Raw genomic sequence first — 21173 nt, forward strand, 5'->3', positions numbered from 1 at the left:
TTGTTATTGTTAATTGTGGTGCAGTGCGGGTCAGATCGTAACATTGAGAGCCTTAGTTCTTTAGTCAAAGAAAGGTGAGAAAAGAATCTCAAATTGCACATTAAAATATCACAGATATACTTTATATAACCCAATACATAATGTATGTTAAGTACGGAAAAAATAAAAAAAAATTATCATGATACTGTAATAAGTGTGGAGTTATCTTTATATATATATATTAATTTACACACAAATATATAGTTTAACCATAGGCTGGTAAGGGCTAATATGGAGTACATCTTAAACTCTTCTATCCTGGATTCGATTTCTATCATCAAATTATTTAACATATATTTGAAAATAATTTTATATGTTTTAACAAAAAAAAATTATAGTTTATATTTTGTATGTGAAATGAAATAATATTATACATTATCGATATATAACATTTAAAGTTTTTAGTCACATTTTAAATAAATTTGTTTAATTTTTTTATAAAATCTAGTTAGAGAATAATTGGATTAGAAGATAATTGTAGTTTTAGTAAATTTGGATAGAGAATAATTTAACAACATAAATAATTTTTGGTTGATTAATTAAGCTTGGTAAATTTGAATAGAGTTATTATTAAGGTGAAGTAAGAGTTATTTTCAAAAGGTACTTAGATTCTAGAAATATAGATTTAGTAAATAATTGTTCAGCAGAAGCTAATGGTCGTGAATTATCATTTCTTGTACGTGAGCCAAACCTAAAAATGCATCTAACCCTAAATCCAATTACAGTGGCACATTCTCTCAAACCATCATCATCTTTTCCGTAAAGCAAACCTAGGAACGTAACCTTTTCTATATCTTCCTAGCAAATCAAGATGATGCAGAAGCAACGGTTCTTGATCGCCTCTCTCACTATTATCGTCACTTTAGTTCAAGCCAAAACCGATAAACAAGAAGGTAACTACAATTACAGCCTAAATCCAGTGGAAGAAAAACATGTTTTACGTGTTATTAAACAATTAATCCAATCGAGAAATAAATGAAAACTAACACGGAGTTGGCTATTGACTAAAACTCTTAAATTATTGTCTAAAGGATTATAGGTTCGAATCCCGTTGGGAGTGTTCTAGGGGATGTACAGTTCTTTGTCCCATGGTCTCCTAAATCCTAATCATTCAAAAAAAAAAGTTAATAAAATATTTTTGGCAGTCTCTGCGTTGAGGCTCTTCCGTCACAGAAAATTGTATATATAATTATTCCCTAAAGAGCCCTAGTTTCAGAAACTTACTTGCATCACAAGTTATCTTCTGTTTTCCCTCTTCTTTTTGACAGTTGTAGGGTATGAGCTAAGTGGAACGTTGGGTTATCTACTAAGCAACCTCAAATCCTCACAACTTTGTGAGAATCCCTATTTAATAGTCATCCTTTTTTAATAATTAAAAACATTCCTTATCATCTGAATATGTAACTTTTTTAGTGTTACAATTTGCTATTTTGTTCCATTTTGACAATAGTTTGTTCTTTCTTTTGTCTATAATGGGTGAGCAGTTATTTAGGAAGCTGTAGATGTGGTTGATGAGTTAGGAAACGCAGCTTTACGATACTCAGCAAGTGCCCATAATGGGAATGTGTTTCTGTAGGTAGCATAGTGTATCAAGCAATTCTTCATGAACACTCCTACTATCTCCTGCAAATCCGATGACTATAAACATTTATTCCAAATCATTTGAATCACAAGAATCAGGTTTCTATCAAAGTGGATGGGTCTAACCTGTTGAGGGAAGTCTCCATCTTCCATTTGTGAATTGATGATAAGCTTTGCAGCACGGTGAAGAGATATGGGATCTCTCCCGGCCTAATAAATTGAGGGAAGTTATTGAATTGAAGAATTTTAAATGCAATAATGAAATGTTTTGAACCTGTCCAGCGTGAATGAGACCCAGCATTGCCCAAGCTGTTTGCACAAGGTTGGATTGCTTCCCTTCTGATGGTATGTATCTCTAACATACACAACATGTTAAAAACGATCAACACTTGTACGATAACTAAAGTGAAATTCATGCAAGTACTAAGTACCTCTTCAGGGCATGACAGATAGCTCTCGCCCCAGCCTCCATCATCTTTCTGTGTCCTGAGTAAGAACTCAACACCTTTACGCATAGCAAGACTCTTTTCATATGTTTTACCAGCGGCTGCTAGGCCGCCAAGAGCAAACCATGTGGCGTATATGAAACAAACACCCCAGTTCCCATACCTATATATAATGACTCAAGGAAAACATTATTCTGTTAGTGTTCTCTTGCAACACCATGTATGAATTGTGCTTTAAAATAACATACCATGAACCATCTGGCTTTTGTTCGTTTTCTAGGTAGTGCACCGCTTTCTCGATGGACCTGCTTATCTCTTTTGTCCTGTGGTCTGGATAGAGTTGGTTGAACAGAACCAAAGCTTGTATAACAGATGAGGTGCACTCCACATACTCACGCTCGGCCACGAGATTAGCAAGAAATTCTGTGGGGTTGAGAAACTGAAACACAAGTTACAAAGGTTTAACACATCATGGATTCTCTTCCTAAGAACTTCTAAATTCGCTAAAAATGTGAAAATATCCCTAATGTGTTTCACGCTCTTACTTCAATCCATTCATATGCACGGACAGGCTCCCATGCAGTCACACCTCCTTTCTCACTCTACATTTAAATGAAGTCTTAGCTGCAAATCTTAATAACAGCGAATAATCTTTTAGGAAATTAGTCTTACTGATTTAAACTTACCTGAAAAGATAGCAAGAGATTAACAGAATCATATATTTGTTCGGGATCTAGTTGCTGGCCAACAACCTCAGATGGCATGGTGGAGAGCAGCAGGCAGCACTACAAAAACCAAATAATTACTTTCAGGCATAACTCTCTTGGAAGCTCCAGCAAACTTGTTATGCATCACTGACTGGTTTGATTACCTTTAAAGCTTCAGCCGTACAATCTGAAACTTGCCATCCATGATCTCGATCAGATAAAGTCCATGCTCCTTTGGAAATGTGGCGGTACATGCTCTTAAAGTCACCAGACGGGTTTTCTCTAACCTGCAAAAGTTCTTTGTTTTAGGAAAACACATTCAACTCTTCTTTAAAGAAATTGAAGGTAAACTATTATAACTAAAAGGATATCGAACCTGAGATAACTTAATATAGTCATGTCCTTTCTTGAGTACATTGCCAGTTTCATCCAGGAAATCACTAGCAAGTATAGCTTGAACCGCAAACCCTGTATCCCATAGTTGACTTCCAAAGCTCTGCGTAAATCTACAACGTTAAAGACGTTTCCATCGCTAGACAGAATATACCAAAAGAATCAGATTTTCACTCCTTTAGTCACCTGCATTTTCATTCCATCTTCAGCGACCCACATGTAATCCGGAATTCTAGCAAGATGCTTCTTGAAGTAGTCTCCATGAGGGTTATCAATCCAACATGCAAGCATGCACAATACCTGCAGAATAAAAAAGTTCAACTTAGAACCCATTCATATACGTTCTTAAGAGAGTGATATGCCTAACTTTATAAGGGGTCACTCAAATATTTACCTTTTCAACACATCCAATGGTTATATAATGGCTATTCTCGTCTTCGTAATGTATGTGTTTCATTGCAAGCCGACAAGCTTTTTCCCTCACAAGTTTGTTTAACGGCCAACGCGTAAGGAACGGCTCCACAAAGACGTTAAGAGCATCCCATACCAAATCTTGAACCCACGGATGAGGAAAATACATGTCCTCCTGCGAGAAGAACGAATAAAAATGTTTATGCTACAATGACATAGAAACTTGAAGACTAAAAATGGTCAACCATACCTTTGCGTATAGACGCCTGGTTTTGTTCCAGTTGATAGCTTCGTAAGGTTGCAAAAGGAGTTCATCACGCAGTTGCAGAATAAGAGGTGTTATTGGACCAACAAACCTCTTCCCATATAGATACGACATTGGCATGTAAACCATCCGGCAATAGCACAAAGTTTTCGCTGCATTAAATCAAAACATTTTAAAAAAGAACAAATGTAAACATCGATTTCAAGCTGAGACAGTTAGTAAAACAAACCTAAGTGTATTGGAAGAAACGAAGGTAGCAACCATATCTCAGGAGGCATCGGATTGGTTCCAGACCAATCATAAATTCCAAGAATCTACATATACCAAAAAAAAAAAATCAAAACCCTGATAGCAACTTTCCAACATCTTGATAAGATCATATGGGCCTCGTCTGGATTGAAAAGAGGTAATGGGCCAAGATCAGAGAAGCCCAGCAGTGAGGGAAATGTCTTTTACGTTTTAGTATTTATGTTATGCTTTGGCTTGTAAACAACTTATCGAATTACGATCATCATAATCAAAACGGGTTCAATCCCTATTTCTTCCTCTCTATCTTCTCTTTTACCTTTGCTCTTCCTCAATCTTCTCCCCTTTCTGTTCTATTCAGATAAGCTCAATCCTGGGCTTATCAGATTCTGAGGGTGCGATGGAGTTGTTACAGGACGTAACATCAATGGAGTCTGAGTTGGAGGAACCGAGCGAGCATAAGAGCAGGGAAGAGCTCTCTCGAAGTGGCAAACAAGGTTTTCATAAGGTTCGGTTCAAAGCTAGACTTCACCGAAGAAGTAAAGCCTCAGCCGAGAAAGTTACAAAAGGTGGAGAACCGTTCATGATGGGAAATTCAGAATCATTTCACACTGGAGGATCAAAATACACAAGAAGGCTCACGGTCAGATGGTATTATCATAAAGTCAGGAAGCGTAAAGAGCATAAACTGGGTTTTCATACTCAGAATGAGCATTTGATACATGACAGTAGTCATGAGTATCCAACGAGAGTGCCAGGAAAGAACGTTTACGATGGAAGTTTTCAGAGTCCACAACTGTTACAATCTCTCAAGAGTTGCAGGAAGATTTACCAGGTTGCTGATAGTGGTAATCTACAGGCCAAAGAAAATTGGAAGTCACACAGAGGAGCTCAGCTAGAGTTGTCTCTTTTTGGTGGTAAAATAAAAAGTAAACCCCCCGAAGGTGTTTCAAGTACCAGAAGAGAAGCACTAGAGTATAAAGTCCCTGTTAGAAATACTGATAGGCTTAATGTGGAGATGTTGGTTGAAGATAAGACTAAAAATTTCAGCTTCTCTATGTGTTTGAAGAAACAGACCTGGAGGTTAGTGAAGACTTTTTGTGGGAGACAATGGTCTGAGATTTGTTTGGCTGTTCGCGTGTGGAATCCTGGAGTTTATAGTGAGTTCGTCAATAAGGTGCAAAACAATGGAGCTGATAGAAATGAGAGTGCGTGGGATCCAGGAGGCGTATCAAACTGTAGGAATGTCAATGGGAGAACTTGGTTAAACTATTCTGAATACTTGGATTCAACTGAACTGGTTGAGCTGATGACTTACCAGAATGGAGCCGGTGCAGAAGAGATACGATCCACCAGATGGTTGCAAAGAGTTCAAGGGGAACCAGGCCCAGCGATGATGTTAAATGATAACATTAAACAAGGTCAAGTTCAGTGGCTGTGGCTAACATCACAACAAAATGGCGATATTATTTTTGGTTTGGGGAACGCTGAAACTTCAGAGCTGTGTGCGAGAGTGGACGTTTCGGTCATACATAGCAAGGGTCAAGACAAAGAAAGGAACGGAAGAACTGAGTTGTACATCGAGGTCAAGCGTGGGGATGTTCTTGGCGCTTTAAGATCACTTGGGAGTCCATCGACCATTTCAAGTGGGGGAGCGGAGATCACAGTTTCAAGTGTTGTCTTATGGAGCCTTGAGGACAAGGCTGTTCCTCGACCGGGGAGAAAGCTGATATATGGCCAGAAGATGATAAAGCGACAACACAGTTACAAGAGGACTTCCTTGCTACCTTCAGAGTTTACACATGGAATGTTCCAATCACAAAGGCCACCAGAGTGGTTATCCAGCTATTGTAGGAAGATGACTAGCGATACTGAAATGTTAGAGAGCGTGGAGGTTATGAGAAAGAAGACTGGAAGAGATGGTTGCTCAAGAAGGGCGTGGAACAATGAGAGATGTGTCATGAGTTGTGAAAAACGAGTTCAGCTTTTTGGGATGGAGTTTGAGTTTCTGCCTGCAGTTCTTGAAGCTAATTTCATGGCCTTCATAAACACTAAAGGCGTGAGAGTGAACTTTAGATGGACTTTCAACTACATGAATGATTGGTTCCATTCACCGAGACCGCCAGAAACTTGCCGTACGTTAAAGTGGAATCAGGTATCACCTCATCAAATGTAGGTTCTTAACACAAGGGCAACGGTTACAAGAATGGCTTAGCTCATTGCCAACTTGAGGACAAGTCGGATCTTCATCGGGGGAGTATTGATAAGATCATATGGGCCTCGTCTGGATTGAAAAGAGGTAATGGGCCAAGATCAGAGAAGCCCAGCAGTGAGGGAAATGTCTTTTACGTTTTAGTATTTATGTTATGCTTTGGCTTGTAAACAACTTATCGAATTACGATCATCATAATCAAAACGGGTTCAATCCCTATTTCTTCCTCTCTATCTTCTCTTTTACCTTTGCTCTTCCTCAATCTTCTCCCCTTTCTGTTCTATTCAGATAAGCTCAATCCTGGGCTTATCAGAATCATCCTGTTCTAGCGCTTCAACATCCTCAGCGAAGATACTTTGATCTCCTATCCTCGTATCGACATGACCTTCTATATACGTAGGCTCATGGGAAGTAAACTCATACCAGAAGAGATGAGTCTCTCGCCTCACTCCTGTGTCGATAATCTGCCTTTTAACCACACAGATCTTCATACAGTCTTTTGGATCTCTAAGACTTGGAGAGTCTAGGAACATTCCCAAGCTCTTACAGGCTTGCGCAAGCTTCACCTGAGCTATTCTCTTCTTCTGATGGTATTGTTTCTTCATCCTCACAGTCTTCACTCTCACACACCTCCTCTGAGACGTCGCAAGCCCCGTAAGATCTAACCAACCCTTTGAATCAAGAGCTCTTCTAGGTGACTTACTTTCCAGTTTCTTAAATCGAGATCTGTGGTAGTTTTGCTTGATCGGAATCCTTCTGAACCTGGTACCTCCGTTTAGCTTGAGATCTTCAAACCTTTTAGGGATGAAAGCGTTATAAGGATGAGATTCACCATACGGCCGCTTCCGCCGCTTCCGATACTCCTCACGGAACTCCTCATGCAGTCTCTGACTGTCCATTCGAAGCTCCTCACGCAGTTTCCGATCCACATCCATCTGTTTGAATGATTGTAGTAGCTTCTCGAGCTTCTCACTGAAAACCATATTTTTTTTTTTTTTTTTTTTTTTTTAAAACTCAAGGTCAAAGGAACTTGAGCTCTGATACCAATGATAAGCCCAGGATTGAGCTTATCTGAATAGAACAGAAAGGGGAGAAGATTGAGGAAGAGCAAAGGTAAAAGAGAAGATAGAGAGGAAGAAATAGGGATTGAACCCGTTTTGATTATGATGATCGTAATTCGATAAGTTGTTTACAAGCCAAAGCATAACATAAATACTAAAACGTAAAAGACATTTCCCTCACTGCTGGGCTTCTCTGATCTTGGCCCAGGATTGAGCTTATCTGAATAGAACAGAAAGGGGAGAAGATTGAGGAAGAGCAAAGGTAAAAGAGAAGATAGAGAAGAAGAAATAGGGATTGAACCCGTTTTGATTATGATGATCGTAATTCGATAAGTTGTTTACAAGCCAAAGCATAACATAAATACTAAAACGTAAAAGACATTTCCCTCACTGCTGGGCTTCTCTGATCTTGGCCCATTACCTCTTTTCAATCCAGACGAGGCCCATATGATCTTATCACATCTCTCAGGCATATATACATATGGTCTGCAAGATTGATTTACCGATAGCCATATCTTTCCCCAAGAAGGGATATAAGTGACACCACCACGGTCAAGAATCCATTGCCTTGCCCGTTTACACGCGTTATCTCGTCCCCCATCGGGACCTTCTCCAAGAATACGCAAGCAAATGTAATTAAGCGCGGTGCAGAACATAATGCTCTTGCTCTCAACATGTAATCCCCATCCACCATCTTCGTTCTGAGAAACAAAAGGAGCAAAAGCATTAGCTCCTGCGGAAGATGATCACTAAATCCAAAGCTCATGCTTAGTGAAATTAACCTGATGACAATAGACATGACGAAGCATCTCCTTGCGATGTTCCTCATCGAATACCTTCTCTAGGTGTCCTGTGATATACAAACAAAACACCTGCACGAAAATTTCTCCATTTCAATCGATTTTATCCAATAGAAACTCTAATTCTAGCCCTAATATTGTTCGCCGATAGGAATCGAAGGAGGAATGGAGAAGAGACATACCAACGGAGGAAGGAAGAAGAGAGGTCCGGTGATTTCTCCTGGCCAGTGACCGTCGGAGGCTTGCAAAGCAGAGAAGAAGGAAACTCCTCTCCGTAACGCATTCGTCGCGTTTTCGTGAGTTATGGCTTCGTCGCCGTCGATCTTCACCGGCGGGATCACTTGCTCGAACCTCGCCTCTTTCAAAAACTACGTTCAATCAGCTCAAACATGGTATCAGTAATGGCAACTAGGCCCATTATCTTTTAGGGCCTAAACACGGTATTAAGTAATAGCTAGCTTATGGCCCATTATCTTTTGGGGCCCAAATGTAAAAAGCTTCATCTCATATGCCACTGGCTTTTTTTTCTTTCATTTGACCAAAGCTATTAATAAGAGAATTTTCCAATAATATCTCAAAAACAAATAATAAAAAGGAAAAAGGTAAGAAATAAAGATAGAGAATATCTGAAATAAAAACCCAATAGATATCTTCTACAGTACCTTCTACAGGACTTTTGAGTATTTGCCAAAATGTGATTAATTAGTTTCAATTTTCTTTTTTGTAATAGCTACTTATTAAAAATATATTTAAATAATAACATTTTAAGTTATAGAGACTTATTTTTAGATACTACATTGAAGATGTTCGGAATTCTCTTCTTCAAACTTGACTAAAAATTAAAGGTTTAAAAATTAATTGGTAACAGAACAACAACACATTTGGTTGAATATTGTACATCTTTATATAAGTATGATACTACGATGCATCTGGGGACTTTGAAAATAATTCTAGTGAGCCAAAAAAAATCCACACTCTCCATGATCATGTGGTGGTGTGGTGGCTCAAACCCAAAAAGAAAAAAAGATCGTGTGGTTTGTAATTTAACTGTACGTGTATATAAATTATGAACGTAGTATAGTTATATATGTGTGATAAATCTATTCAAAATATAAAATAGACAAAGGTGAGTAAGTGACTGCGACAAAAAGGTAGGTAAAAATGTTATATGGATAGTCGATATGTATTGCAACCTATTAAGATTTTAAGGTACATCGAGCCCTTTCTCAAAAAAAAAAAGATTTCGAGGTACCTTTTGTCGGTAAACATATAGTTATATATAAAGTTTTTTTGTAAGAGAATCAAATCTATTAAAACAGGAGATGTAGTCCAAATATTTTAATAGAATTTATTAAAAAAAAATTATTAATCATTTAACAGAAATATTATACAAAAAATACAAATATGACCAAAAAACATAAATATAATTCTATAAAAATGTAAAATAAAATATATACCGGCCTTTTAAAATACGAGTCATAATCTAGTATATAGTTATAAAGTTGAGAAAAAGTATAAACTTACTTGCATTCGCCAGAAGAGATCACTGCAGCCTTTAACACGATAACGGTTGACCAAGAAACTCCGGCGAGCTTCTTCCACGGCGGCTCGTTCCTCCGGTGTGCCGGCTTTGGGATCAAACTCCCATGTTTGACGTCCAACAAAGTTGTTGGTGCTGGACAAGTAAGGGTCTTCCCCATTTCCCTCTCCTATTTTTAACTTCCACATAACGACGATGATCCTATGTATACACGTCCATATAGATATACTCACTGAGTTCGGAATTTCATTCCATCAATCGTACGATGCTTTGTTCCAAAAAAAATCGTATGATGCTATATAGGGTACGTACTGCGTAGTGTGTATATAAATATACATATACACTGTTTACAACCATGTATATATAGCACTATATATATTTACATGCACATATATTTTGTGTATATGAATGTGAAGAACATGCACATATATATTTGTAGATAATCTGATTTATTATCTTTGTACTGGAAGAGCCCTCGTGTATCTAATATGAAATAGAGAGGATGAGAGAGATTACTTGTGATGAGTCGATGTTTGTCTTTACGTCTTTACGATCGATTATTAGATTGGAGTTTGGACAAGGTTCATGTACGTATGTTTATATAGAGGTAGTCAGTGACAATGACGCACTCACTAGTCACTAATAGTTTAACATTGAACGATAGATCATTAACTCAACTATAAAGGACTCTGATCATTGTGTCAAAGGTCTCTAGAGTGACTGTTGAGATAAAGCTAATATTAAATGCTGTGGTTTCGAAAATTAGAGTTCGGCGCCTGGTAATTCAAAAAAAAAAAAAATTTAACATGGGATTGTTAATTATATAATTCATAAGCTAGTTTATTAATTACTCTTAGAATGTGTTTCCTATTACGGGTGACTTGCGTTATCTTATTTGCTTATTGGAGTATAAACCAACTCACAGAATATTAAATAATAATAAATGAAGTCACCAGACTTCGTGAACCAGATTTTTTTTTTTTAATGCTGGAATTTCATTATCATAAGTTCATAACACAAAAGGATACAAGATTTTCACAAAAAAAATACAAGATTGGAATACATTAATTATCAAAAAAGAGAGATCATAATACATTTGTGAAATATTTTTTTTTTTACAGCAAATATTCACAGATTCATGTAGACTATATAAACCAAAGCGGTAATTATGCATCCATGTGTACGACAAAAGATGGTTGTTTCCGAGTACTGCGCGTCAAGCTATCTGCCTTTATGTTTTCCGTCTTAGGTACATGAACGATATCTGAGTTGGTGAAACTTTTTTTCAAAAACTTAATGTTATTCATATAGTTTTCAAATGCTGGTCATTTCTCTGATTCCGAAACCATCTTCACAAATCGAGAATATTTCGTTGCTAACGTAATTCGAAATTATCTTAAATTTTTGATGTATTCCATTACCCAAATTAATATCTCCATCTGCATGAAAAGGTGAGAGAGATGCCCTTGCATAATCCTTGCAAATTCCAAACATTTGGAGACTTCGTAACCAATCATCCACTGTAAATCATTTAGCTCACAGGAAAAATCAAAACTCACATACTCCCAAAATCACATTTAATAGATGAAATGGCCCACCTGTTTAGGTCACATCAACATATAAAGGATGTCAAAACAAGATTTAAACAAGAGAATGAAAAAAAAAAAAAAAAACAAGAGAATGAAATTGGGTATCGTCTTCTTTATATAAAATCTAAAAAGAACCAATCTAAAATTGTAAGAGATGGTTATAAAGAATACGATTGAAAAAATTATTATGTTAATTATAAATTTTATCAATTATACGATTAATTTGTCATTTAAATGGTATAATAGACGCAAAATTTATAACATGCACAAAAAAATATCTATGTAGTAGTTCTGTGGATGCATGCAGAGCCGGCCTTTGGACCAAGCCAATGAAGCCCATGCTTCTGGCCAACAAATTTAACAAGATATTTCGACCACAAAATTACTAAAAACTTCCTTAGTCTAGTGGTATAGCACCGAGATAATAGACTTCTTTACATCATCCTGGGTTTGAATCTGCTGTAGTACATATTTTCTTTATTTTTTTTGTTTTGATAAGTGGCCACATTTTTTTTTTGTTTCTAGACTTCTAAAACCTAGGATCGCCTCTGGATACATGTTTAGTATAAGAAAAAAAAAATCAACATATTTCTCTAAGATACTGACTTCACTCTTGAAAAAGAGATGAAACGTCCACTTGTTTTCATTCTTAGGATTCCACCAACAATTATGTCTATATCAAATAATTCGTAAATCGGATTAAAAGTCGATATAAAGCACATAAGCATTTCTATAATCTCTCCAGTAAACCCATACTCCAAAATGTTCAGAATATCATATACCAAACACATATGTCACACATTGCTAAAACAAAATATCAAATTTATAAGAAAAAAAATCATAATCGCAAAATTTCCAATAACTCTTATTCACTTGTCAAATGAAACCATTTATTTTTAAAAATCTATAAACTCATAAGTTATTAATGGAAATTTTATTTAATCAATATTTAATTTAAATGATAACATTGTGATCATCTACCTACTACCTTTTGATAATTGGAAGCAACTAAAAACTAGAAAAAATAAAAATTACTCTCTCTTCAATAGTATGATTAAAAAGGAATTGTTTGACTTATTATTTATCACGATTATAAATCTTTTATGTATAAAAAAAAATCAATCTGAAGTTATAAGAAAGGATTACAAGAGATGTAATACAAAAATAAAGTATTAATTACTATTGATATCTGATTGATATTGCTAACAAACACAAACACTATGTTGTTGATTTCGCGAGAGAGAGAGTAGTGGAGACAACTCAAATAACTGAATGTCGTCGTTGTTTTTTTGTTACTGTTGTTTTAACGTACGACTCACGATCATTGGAACCTTTTTGGCTAGAAGCAGTTAGCAGATAAAAACAGCTGTTCTTATTATCTTATAAAAAGAAGAAAGTATACTGTATAATATCTCGTGTTCCATAAAAAAAAACTGTATAATATCTCTTACAGAAAAAAAAACAAGAAGAAAAGATGGTTTTGGACTTGTTTTCATGTATCATGTGTTTAAACTTGTACTTTTGTTTTGATTCAAAAGACAATAATGTGTACTTTTATTTCGTTGGTCTCATCGACCAAGTTTAAACACATGTCGAGGACTCGAGGTAGTAAGTTAATCATCAGTTGTTTCTGAACCATATATGTAAATAAATCCCAACTGTTAATACACATTTAATTTGATGATTACAGAATTTGTTTTGAAAACTTTGTTTGAACTTTTTTATAATTGGAAATCTTAATGCTGACTCTGAGCATGGAAGAGATTGTGAGTGTAAGGTCATGAACTTCCGGTTCAAAATAGAAATCTAATACAAGTACATTGTATAAAACATGTATCAATCAGCATTAAATCACGACTGTTGGCAGGTCTAACTATAACGCTACGTGTAGTGTGTTAGATGTGGAGTAATGGATAGATGTCATCATCTTAGGTCGTTGATACGAGAGAACATGGTTCCCCTAAATAATGTGGTGCGCACATGATCGTTAGGCTCTTAATGTAGTAACTTGACAAAATCATAAGTAGCGAGAGTGAAAGAGAACTAACTTAATTTGCCACTCACATAAAACAAATGCTTACACACGGCAACATGTATAATGGGTGCCACAAAGAGAGCTTGGATGGTCTATGATATCTAGTCCATGGTCCTTGATGTGACTCGTTGGTGGTGTTAGTTTATAGAACACCATGGTCCTTGATGTGACTCGTTGGTGGTGTTAGTTGATGTGACTCGTTGGTGATATCTAGTCCATGGTCCTTGATATCTAGTCCGTTGGTCTACCGATCATCTTTAGGGATGGGCACAAATATTATAGTTTTTAGTATTCGTAATTTGCTTTAAAGATATATAATTTTCTGATTTCTTTTCTTTCTAAATATGGATTGAATATTCGGTTATCCGAATATCCAAAAAAAAATTGCAGATATTTACAGATTTTTATGAATATTTTATGGATATCTCATTCAATTTGTTACAGACAAGTAAATCTAGAAAAGTTATACAAATTTGTTTTCAAAAATATATTTTTTTTTTTTTTTAACTGGCTTTCGTATTAAAAAACACTGGAACAGAAGTTTTACAGAGATAAACATAGAAGAGAAACAGAAATAGAGGTACAACTTGAAAGTAAAGCAAAAAGAAATACCAAATCCGAATATAATCAACCCAAAATGGGGATAAACAGCAGAGGACAAGAGGGATTCAAGTAAAATGGTACGACAACACCTATTCAGCTAGAGAATGGTCAGACAACACAGACAAGTCGCGAGAGCAACTCCGGGCCTTACATTCTGTTCACCTTTCGGATTGTTGTTAATCCAGAGAGGAGCCAAAGCTACCTCACTCTCACCCACACTTATACAACTACTGGCAACTAAGCACAAAAAACCGGGTTGCAAAGAAGGCAGTCATGACAAAGGTGGAAGAGAACATGTACTGAAAAGAAAAGGAGATCACCTGACAGAGCAATCAACTGACCGCCATGTCACTGGGATGGAGAAACACCTAAGCACGCCATCTCTGTGGAACAAGAGAGCATCGAAGACCCACGAAGCTAACCAAGCTCCACACGTACTCCTAGCTCTAAGAACTAGAGCAGGTTCTTTTCTTTACCTGAACAAGCGAGGACTGCCGGAGATAGACGGAGACCACGCACCAATGAAGAACTTGATAACCACCACCAGCAAAACCGAAAGGAGAGGAAGGCAAAGGACGAAGAGGAGATCAGAAAGCCACCGCCTGAGAACCATTCTCCGAACGACAGAAAGAACCAGACCCATCTCACGCGCCTCCGGGAATCAACCAATGACACCGCCAAAGGAGAGAACACCGACGCGCTCTTCAGAAACAAAGTCCGCCCTTGAGGGCTGAAGAGAGCCACTCCCTTGCCGAGACACCAAGGCAAAGAAAAGGAGGCCAACTACAGCCACACCTCACCAGCGCAAGACCAAACCAGATCTGAGCCAGGAGAGTCAAAACCACACCCCACGCGCCTTCAAAGTCGGACAACACCGCACGGATAAAGAGATCTACCACCCGATAAGCGAAGCCCACCCTAAAAAGCCGACTCCAACCACTTCCACGATTCCCAACACCTCGCCGAAACACCGGAGCAATACGACGTCAAAAGGAACCAAAATCTGGGGCCCCAGATCTGAAGATCCAAAATCAATCGAACAATCAAGGGCTTCAAACATCTCGGAGAGGGATAGAGGAAGAAGAAGAAGCAAAGAAAAAACAGAGAAAGAGAGAGGATGGAGCCGCCGACGGTGTCGCAAGAACAACCGCCGGAGGAAACGGATCTAAATCAGGTTTTCGACAGAGAGAGTTTAGAGAGAGAGAGTTTAGAGAGAGAGGATTTTATTTGTGAAAGCTTCAGAAATATATTTTATATAATATAAAATAAAAAATGAAACTAGTGAAACTGTTTGTTCCATAAATTTTACTAAAAATTAATTATTTTTTTATGAAACTGAAAATTTTAGAAAATTGTAGTTTTATAAAGATTTAAAAACCCTTTCTTAATTTAATAATTTTATATGTAATTTTCTCAATAAAATTCTATGTTAGAATAATAATTATATATAATTATACATTTTAAAGTTTTATATTTAATTGTAGATGTCTATTAAGTCGGAGCAAAATGGATATCTGACTATCTTTATAATATTTGTGATTTGTTTCATTTTTAAAAGATATTGATTTTTAATATTTATTTTACTCTAAATATTTACGGATATCTGAACTTTTTGTATCAAATCAAAACAATTAACAAATCCAGTCAAAATTAATAGATAAAATCACAGTCCAAATTAAGTGTGTGTTTAAAGTTACAATTAACAAACCTTTTTTGAAACTTATTTTTTTGAAACACATGCAAAACAAACCAATTCTCTTTTTAAGGCTGGCTTTACAACCCACACATGTAAAGTATTTTTTTCTTTGTTTCAAAAGATCATTGAGTCAAAAGCTCACATATTCTATATATATGATGAAAACAAGTTTAGAATATACAGTAAATCCATGACCGATATATTCACATTGGACCATGTCGAACACATAGACTTTCAAAGGACTGGTTTCACAATCACTTTGTTCTTCAGCGTTATCTAAATATTTTAAAATTCATTTGTTAATTTCTTATAATTTTTTTTGTAAATCTTGTATAGCTTCTTAATCAATAAAAATACAAAACGAGTAACATATTAATGATTTTTTTTTTTGAAAAGGAGAACGTTACTTTTACATACTCCAATCCAGAAACGGTTACTGGCCCTTTTTGTCCGAAACATGAAACTGTATGTGAAGATTGTAACTTCATTCATATTCTGAAACTGCCAGAAAAAAGTATACATTTCTTTACGTATTGATGAACATGATTGCTGTGAAATGATCAATCAAACGAGTGATTAGTGAATGAACTGCCGAAAAATCCTCATCGACTTTGTATTAAGCAAAAAATGGGCAACACTATAGGAACCGACATCGGTGGTTTTATTGGCAACGTATTCACAGCACCCTTCAAAGCCACACTTGGAAGATCCTGTCTGTAAGACTTTTTTTTTTCTTACGTTCGAATCTTGTTGTCTGAATTAAGCCCGAAGGGTTCTGATTCGGTTGATGATTTTTTCTTTCTTATTACCAATTACAGAAATGTATGCTCAGGGCCATGGGATCTTTCATGTTTCATAGAACACTTCTGTCTTCCTGATATTGCCAAGCTCGTCCTGATCTCAGGCCTCTGTGTCATTAGTAAAACATTTCTCCTTCTTCTATATTTTTAGTAACTACTATAGATTGCCTGTTAACCTGAATATAACATTCGTTTTGGCCTATAAATTTTAAAGAACTAATCATGCATATGTCCGAAATTGTAGAATTTTTTATTATTAAGATTCACATTAAAATGTTTATGGCTTCCGAAATCTCAGGACCAGTCTTTGGATATTAGTTGGACTTTCCCTTTTTGGATGAATCTATGTTTGTTACTTGTTGCAGTTTTGATGTTCATCACCCTCTTATTCAAGCTTGGTATCTGCCAATGTGTTGTTAAAAACATATGCAAAATGTCTTGCGCCGCTTGTGCAATGTACTGGTTCGCTATAGGAGAGATGATTCGTTGCTTGTGGCACAGTTTGAGGAACACTAAACGCGTCTACCGCAGAAAACGTCTCCATGACATAGAAGCCGCGAGTTATGATTATCCAAGCGATGATGAACCAAGTGCATCAGACAAAATTATGCCGAAGCAGAGAAGACGAAGAAGAAGACAAGGAAGCAAACATAACCGTGGCAGCAACCGCCGTCTGGTAAGGCTAAGGAGTAGACAAATGTCTATACGAGTGGGAGGCAAATCAAGAAGAGTAAGAAGTGGTAGAAAGATGAAATCTAGTAGAGTGAGAGTTAAGAAGAAGATCCTAAAAGTCAATGATGTGCTCGATTAAATGAAATGTCTCTAGTGTCACTAAACTCAAACGTTAACTTCTCATTTTGTTTAAGATGAAATGAACATACAAAAACATTACCCCAAGTGACTCATTCATAATCATGTCGTAACCATCTTCTCTCTCCCTACCTCTATGTATATGTACAAGTGAAGGTCCTTCAGAGGAAACACAGGAGCCACTACAAGAGTTATGGTCGCAAGCATTTTGATGAGCACGTGAATAGACGGACCAGCTGTGTCCTTGAACGGATCTCCCACACTGCACATTTCAGATGAATACTAATGGGAAAATCATGTTTAGGAATTGAACTTTCATTTTTTGAAGAAGAATGAAATTGCTTACGCATCACCAGTCACGGCTACTTTGTGACAGCGAGTGAACCGGTCTCTATGTATTATTTCTTTGCATTGTCCCAAGCACACCTGCTGTGTTTAGGAAAAGTGCTCTTTCCTCTTCCCTGGTTCATATTAAATATCACTCGACAAATATTAAATATTTTTTTTAGTTTTTATCTTTATTTTTAGCTCATTAATTAACAAAATAAAACATGGTAATAAAAGGATAAAACTAAAAATTTAATAATCTTTTTAATTCGTGTACAAATTTTTTGAAAAAAACATTTATAATTAAACGGAGAGAATTGTTGTTAAAAAAAATTATTAAACGGAGAGAGTATTTAGTTAGATACCACGTTTGCTAATCAAAAACAAAATATGTTCCCATTTTAATGGGCCTAGCCCAACTTACATTTGCAGACACGGCCCATATAGAGAAATCATCTGCGAAAATAAGAACCACCACTTAACTAACTAAACGTTATCATACTTCCTCCTCACCGGTCCGGTCACGACGGAGCTCACTTCCTCAACGTCATCTCCGGCGATAGAGTTTCTCTCTTTGTTTGCTCTTTGAAGTTCCCGTTACAATTCATCACACAAAATTTCGTAGCAGAGGATGTTGATGACACTAGCGGCGGCTAACGCCGTTTCGTTCAACTCAAAGCTTATCTTGTTTCGAATTCGTTGCTCTGATTCTAACCCAAAGCGCGGCTTTGGCTCTAAAAAGGTGTAAGATTCGACAAAGTCTTCGTCTTTTGCCTTTGGTGTTTATTGATTCTAAAGTAACTGAGTCAAAATGTGAAATTTTGATCACAGGAAGAGAAAGATCCATCATTACAGCAAAGGTATATAGTTTATACATTTTGTTTTAAGTATTTTATAGTTTCAGGTTCTGTTATATTTCATGTCGGATTCATTTGCTGCTGCAGGAAACCGTCTTCGAAACAGTCTGTCTCTGCTCCCAGAAGTAAGTATTATGTAGTGTAGTTAACTGATGTTGCAGCCACTTCAACCCCACACCTTAGTGTGTTTTTTTAATTTTCTCTTAACGCATTTTATTGCAGAGGCACCTGGTCTGAATTCTCAGTTTGAAGGAAAACCTGGTCGATCTTTCGATATAGACTTTGAGGAACGTCTAGAAACCATTAGAAGGTGTGTTTGTATCTATGTGTTATGATTATAGCATTCATATATCACCTCTTGCACATTATTAACATCAGTGTCCTCCCACTAGTATGTAATCACTTTCTTTAACCTCTGCCGTTTTCATGAACCAGGTCAGCTCTTGAGAAGAAAAAGACAGAAGTAGTTAACGAGTACGGTCCAATAGACTATGATGCACCAGCACCAGTCCAGACAGATCAGAAAACAATTGGTCTTGGTACCAAGGTACACACAACTAATGTCTGCTAAGTGTGCTGTTTTTCTGTTTCCTAAAACCGCTTGAGGCCTTCTATACAAAAATATCGTTACCATGGCAGGTTGGAGTTGGCATAGCTGTTGTTGTCTTTGGTTTAGTTTTTGCTCTTGGAGACTTTCTCCCCACAGGAAGGTGAGTTATCTTTTAGAGGCTTTCTGTTCAAATGACTAGTAAGATACATTAATGTGATCATTGTTTTAGTAAACACTGTTTGTTATTTGTTTGATATCTACTCCAGTGTGTGTATATGTAATGGTAACACCGTATGTTTTGAGGATAATTTAGCTTAGTTTCACCAAGTCATGTTTTTCACTTTTCAGTGATAGTCCAACGGAGAAGACCTCGGTGGTTAAAAATAAAATTTCGGAAGAGGAGAAAGCCACGCTTCAGGTAGTATTAGATGTTGCTGACTTTTATTCATGATTAAATGAAGCAAGCGATGCACGTGAACATCTTGAAACTTTTTTTAATTATTGGCAGCAAAGGCTCAAAGAGTTTGAAACAACTCTCGATGGGGCTCCTAATGATCAAACTGCTCTAGAGGTGAGTAGTGAAGACTAGAGAGGACTTCCTCTTCTAAACTATTTATAACGGTACAAAATATCTTAAAGTTGAGGTGTTGTGCAGGGTGCAGCTGTGACACTGACTAAGCTAGGAGAGTATTCACGGGCTGCTACGCTTCTTGAGAAATTGGCTAAGGTTTGTTTCTCCCATGCTTATGTTTGTTGCGTAAGAACATGATGATATAAGACTTAGCTAATAGAAATGTGGGATTCTTGCTCTGTAGGAGAGACCAACTGACCCTGATGTCTTTCGGTTGCTTGGAGAAGTAAATTTTGAACTTAAGAACTATGAAGGCAGTATCGCTGCTTACAAAATTTCTGAAAAGGTAAATATTCTCAATTACCTTTTTTATAGTTTTTCAACTTGCTTTGAACTAATAGTGATTCAGTAATGCATATTAAAAGTTTAGGATAGTGGGGACATAAGATTTGAACTTATATATAGATGCTGTTACCATGATTTCCTTTACTGTAATGTTCTAACTTTTTGATCTATGTACCATAGGTTTCTAAAGGCATTGATCTTGAAGTCACACGAGGCCTCATGAACGCTTATCTCGCTGCTAAGAAACCAGACGAGGTATATCTTGCTTCTACCAGACCTTTTGTCTCAGGAACCTAATAATAAGTAGTAGTCTTAACTTCTCAGTTGATCCATTTCATGATTCTCAGGCTGTCAAATTTCTGCTGGATACTCGCGAACGACTGAATACAAGGAAAACAAGCACAGCAGACAGTGTTTCCGCTGAAACTGAACCAGATCTAGACCCAATTCAGGCAAGTTTGTTTCTTGGTAATGGACTTGGTCTAGTCATGAACCATACCAACTCCTCTGGAACCATTTTATGATACTGTTTGTTGATAAAATTTACCTCTCTGAGTATTCTTTAAGACTAATCATTTGTGTATGTTACTTCGGATCATAATGATCTATACTAGGTTCATTTTTGTGACTTCTACTGATCTTAAACTTTGGGCCAATATATGCTCAGGTTGAGTTGCTTCTTGGAAAAGCTTACTCAGACTGGGGACATATCAGCGACGCTATAGCTCTTTATGACCGGCTTATCTATGAACATCCTGAAGACTTCCGAGGGTACTTGGCTAAGGTAATTTTCTCGTCCTGCCTGAATACGTCACGCTATACACATGCCCATTAACTCCATGTGAACTGGTGTTGTAGGGAATTTTACTGAAAGAAAATGGAAGCAGAGGAGATGCAGAGAGAATGTTCATCCAGGTGAACTCATCAAGCCTTTTTCTTTCCAATACAAGTCCAAATGGTTGAAGGATGTATGACACAAAACTCTGAACTGTTAACTGTGTAGGCACGGTTTTTCGCACCAGACAAAGCCAAGGCCTTTGTGGATAGATATTCGAAGCTGTGATCAGTAGCTGGTTTTGTATATATGTACGCACATGGGCTTGTCTTTTTTTCAACCTAAGTTTATAGCCAGAGTTGTAACAAGAGAATATTCCAAGGTCAATAAGATTCATCTGCGCAGTTTATACAGTTTCCCAGTGGTTGGTTCGATATCAACTTGAGGCATCTGTTTCCCATCTCTTCTGTATGAACCAACCGTACTTATAATCTTTCTACTGTTGGAGTAGCAA

The 21173-nt window shown here is 36.8% G+C and overlaps 3 protein-coding genes across 3 annotated transcripts; 2 read left to right on the forward strand and 1 right to left on the reverse strand.

The window, feature by feature from the left end:
• Window positions 1–1434: 1434 nt before the first annotated feature.
• On the reverse strand, window positions 1435–10353 carry LOC106353429 (beta-amyrin synthase 1). Its single transcript, XM_048735737.1, has 18 exons — window positions 10218–10353; window positions 9686–9902; window positions 8344–8529; window positions 8144–8233; window positions 7865–8062; window positions 4072–4156; window positions 3828–3994; window positions 3561–3752; window positions 3353–3466; window positions 3150–3269; window positions 2938–3060; window positions 2753–2851; window positions 2612–2668; window positions 2315–2505; window positions 2052–2229; window positions 1895–1975; window positions 1747–1830; window positions 1435–1662 (listed from the first exon to the last, which is right to left on the reverse strand). The coding sequence occupies exons 2-18, from the start codon at window positions 9887–9889 to the stop codon at window positions 1528–1530; spliced, it is 2304 nt and encodes a 767-aa protein (XP_048591694.1). The 5' UTR covers window positions 9890–9902; window positions 10218–10353; the 3' UTR covers window positions 1435–1527.
• Window positions 10354–12907: 2554 nt separating this feature from the next.
• On the forward strand, window positions 12908–17321 carry LOC106356910. Its single transcript, XM_013796626.3, has 3 exons — window positions 12908–16340; window positions 16443–16543; window positions 16790–17321. Exons 1-3 carry the CDS (start codon window positions 16252–16254, stop codon window positions 17233–17235), a joined length of 636 nt encoding a protein of 211 aa, XP_013652080.2. The 5' UTR covers window positions 12908–16251; the 3' UTR covers window positions 17236–17321.
• Window positions 17322–18043: 722 nt separating this feature from the next.
• LOC106353431 lies at window positions 18044–21068 on the forward strand. The gene is made up of 15 exons (XM_013793189.3): window positions 18044–18303; window positions 18393–18421; window positions 18506–18543; window positions 18641–18728; window positions 18854–18965; window positions 19058–19128; window positions 19317–19386; window positions 19477–19539; window positions 19624–19695; window positions 19784–19885; window positions 20065–20139; window positions 20232–20336; window positions 20552–20668; window positions 20743–20799; window positions 20888–21068. The coding sequence occupies exons 1-15, from the start codon at window positions 18193–18195 to the stop codon at window positions 20945–20947; spliced, it is 1170 nt and encodes a 389-aa protein (XP_013648643.2). The 5' UTR covers window positions 18044–18192; the 3' UTR covers window positions 20948–21068.
• The last annotated feature ends 105 nt before the right edge of the window (window positions 21069–21173 follow it).

The sequence above is a fragment of the Brassica napus genome, chromosome A7 (genome assembly GCF_020379485.1).
Source record: "Brassica napus cultivar Da-Ae chromosome A7, Da-Ae, whole genome shotgun sequence".
Classification (NCBI taxonomy): domain Eukaryota; kingdom Viridiplantae; phylum Streptophyta; class Magnoliopsida; order Brassicales; family Brassicaceae; genus Brassica; species Brassica napus.